The sequence below is a fragment of the Aedes aegypti genome, chromosome 1 (assembly GCF_002204515.2).
Source record: "Aedes aegypti strain LVP_AGWG chromosome 1, AaegL5.0 Primary Assembly, whole genome shotgun sequence".
Taxonomy (NCBI): domain Eukaryota; kingdom Metazoa; phylum Arthropoda; class Insecta; order Diptera; family Culicidae; genus Aedes; species Aedes aegypti.
The window spans coordinates 100,688,326-100,690,776 of NC_035107.1; the positions used below are offsets into that span (position 1 = coordinate 100,688,326).

Genomic DNA, 2,451 nt, shown 5'->3' on the forward strand with positions numbered 1-2,451 from the left:
TCTCTCTTTCTCTCTCGGCTATACCTTAGTCACATACCCAACCATTCTGGAAGGAGCATTCAGTTTTGAGAATAACGTTCTAGCGAGCAGGCGCAAGTGCAAACAGTTTAAAAAACAAGTGCGAGAAAATGGCTTCACCCTACACTGTCTATGTCTGTATTGTAAAGAAAATTCTTTATAAAAGGCGCTTCCATTTTGGCTTCTGGATCAATTAGTTTCAAGCCTCGTTTGAGGAAATCAAGGTAAAGCCCAAGTAGCAAAGTCAATTTTATGCTGTTCTCAAAGTGCTCTCTAATACCAATTCTACAAAACCAGAAATAAAACCAAAAAAAAGCTTCAAAAATAAGCTAAAGTAAAAAATGTATGTTTCAGAAGCAAATCCGACCTTTTATAGTTTTCGGCAAAACACGGCAGTCTGCTACCTCTGAGATTTGGAGAGAAACTTTGATTAACCTAATTCAGTTCAAGATCTCCTGCATAAGTCCTCCACATTCGAAACAACTAACCACGATTGGCGGCACCCTTTGTATCCTCACTTGAATGAAAGAGCCTGGGCTGAAGGCTGCTTCAATTTGACGTTCGGAAAACTTGTCTAAGGCATCGAACTGATTGCTTATTATGATGAAATTAATTCACACTTGGAAGAAATAAGAAGATTTGCTTTGGATCTTCTTCTTGGCATGACGTTCTCACTAGCACAGAGCTACTTCCATTGTTGTTAACTAAAATTTATCCTTGCCAATAGTTGCAAATTATGCCCTCGTATATCGTGTAGCAAGTACGTAATTATGTATTAATTGTGTATGCAGAAAAAATATCAATGAAATTTACTTAACGAACAGTTGCTCCGTCCAGGAATTGAATACTAATTCTATGGTTCATTATAACATAACTATTCCATAAGTACGTCAACCTCCCTTATACACGAATTTTGCGTCAAACCGCAAAGAGGTGGAATCCCCTTCAAATTATTTCCTTCCTTTTGAACTAGAAAACGAAAAACCTAGTTATTATACATTACACATGTGCCCATCAACACAATCCCATTATTATCGCATCATTAGACCTAATTATTTTATTCATATAAAAAACGAACTCATTTCTAGTGACATTCATTCAAAGCCCATAGCCTAACCACAAAGCCGCAACCATGAAGCCCGTCCTAGTTTGTACCATTGTGATCTTCAACATCGTGCTATCAGTTTCGAGTGCAGAAGTCTACAGCATTGCCAACCAAAAAGGGGACTACGTTCGAAAAGAAGCAATCAAGGCAGATCTGCCCGGAGTTGAAAGTGTAAAAGTATTAAAGCCCGGTTTTCCGACAACGGGGTCCAATTCTCAAAACAAGGTATGTTAACTATAGGCCATAAGTATGGTTCAAAATTAACGTATGCTAAATTTTCGATTCCAGGAAATCGGTAACATCAACACGATAATCAAAATGCCTATGATATCGAAGACTGTTCTACAACCAGGGGGCAATATGGGAGCGCGAAATTCCTCCGGAACAATCAAGGGCATTATTGGGCGGCTCACCAAACCATTACAATGCTTCGGATCACAGCCAGCAGTGCCACTTGTGGACGCAACTGGGCCACTAGAGGGTGATGGGGATTCAAAATTTATTAAACTACCAATGAGACCTGTAGTAATTTCTGACGCACCTAAGCCGAGCAATTGAAGTGTAGAATTATAGAAAAAAGTAAATAAACGGATAATGGAGAGATTTCTGTGGAGACTACTATGAAGACATCTATGGGGACTTTTTTGTGGGAACCTCTGTGAGAATTTATGAGAAAACCTGAGTAGACACTTCTGTAAAAATCTCGGCACAAACTCGTATGAAGAATTAAATGGAGACTATTGCACATACCTCTTATCGCGGCTTCTATGGATACCTCTGTTGAGACTTCAGCAAAAATCTTTGTGAATACCTCTGTGTAGACCTCGGATGGGACGTCTGTGAAGCTTCCGTGAACATTTATTTGGAGACCTTTCTGGAGTTCTCTATGGAGACTGTGGAGACTTCTGCGAATACTTCTGTGACGTCTTCTACGTGGATTCTTGTGAAGACCTTTGGAGAGTCTGGTGAAGTCATTTGTGGATACTATGAGAAGTCATGTGGAGACCTTTTCTGTGAATTTTATTGAGGAGATTTGTGAGAGATAACAAGAAGACAAGAAGACAAGAAGACAAGAAGACAAGAAGACAAGAAGACAAGAAGACAAGAAGACAAGAAGACAAGAAGACAAGAAGACAAGAAGACAAGAAGACAAGAAGACAAGAAAAGAAGACAAGAAGACAAGAAGACAAGAAGACAAGAAGACAAGAAGACAAGAAGACAAGAAGACAAGAAGACAAGAAGACAAGAAGACAAGAAGACAAGAAGACAAGAAGACAAGAAGACAAGAAGACAAGAAGACAAGAAGACAAGAAGACAAGAAGACAAGA

At 39.2% G+C, this 2,451-nt stretch overlaps 1 protein-coding gene across 1 annotated transcript; it reads left to right on the forward strand.

The window, feature by feature from the left end:
• Positions 1 to 1,130: 1,130 nt before the first annotated feature.
• Positions 1,131 to 1,741, forward strand: LOC110674465. The gene is made up of 2 exons (XM_021838675.1): positions 1,131 to 1,348; positions 1,412 to 1,741. The coding sequence occupies exons 1-2, from the start codon at positions 1,151 to 1,153 to the stop codon at positions 1,679 to 1,681; spliced, it is 468 nt and encodes a 155-aa protein (XP_021694367.1). The 5' UTR covers positions 1,131 to 1,150; the 3' UTR covers positions 1,682 to 1,741.
• Positions 1,742 to 2,451: the final 710 nt, after the last annotated feature.

What these genes read in the sequence shown, in the direction of transcription:
- LOC110674465 (XM_021838675.1), top strand. Translation starts at nt 1,151, where the DNA reads ATGAAGCCCGTCCTAGTTTGTACCATTGTGATCTTCAACATCGTGCTA. An exon ending in GGTCCAATTCTCAAAACAAG is followed by an intron (nt 1,349 to 1,411) that starts GTATGTTAACTA and finishes TTTCGATTCCAG; the next exon opens with GAAATCGGTAACATCAACAC.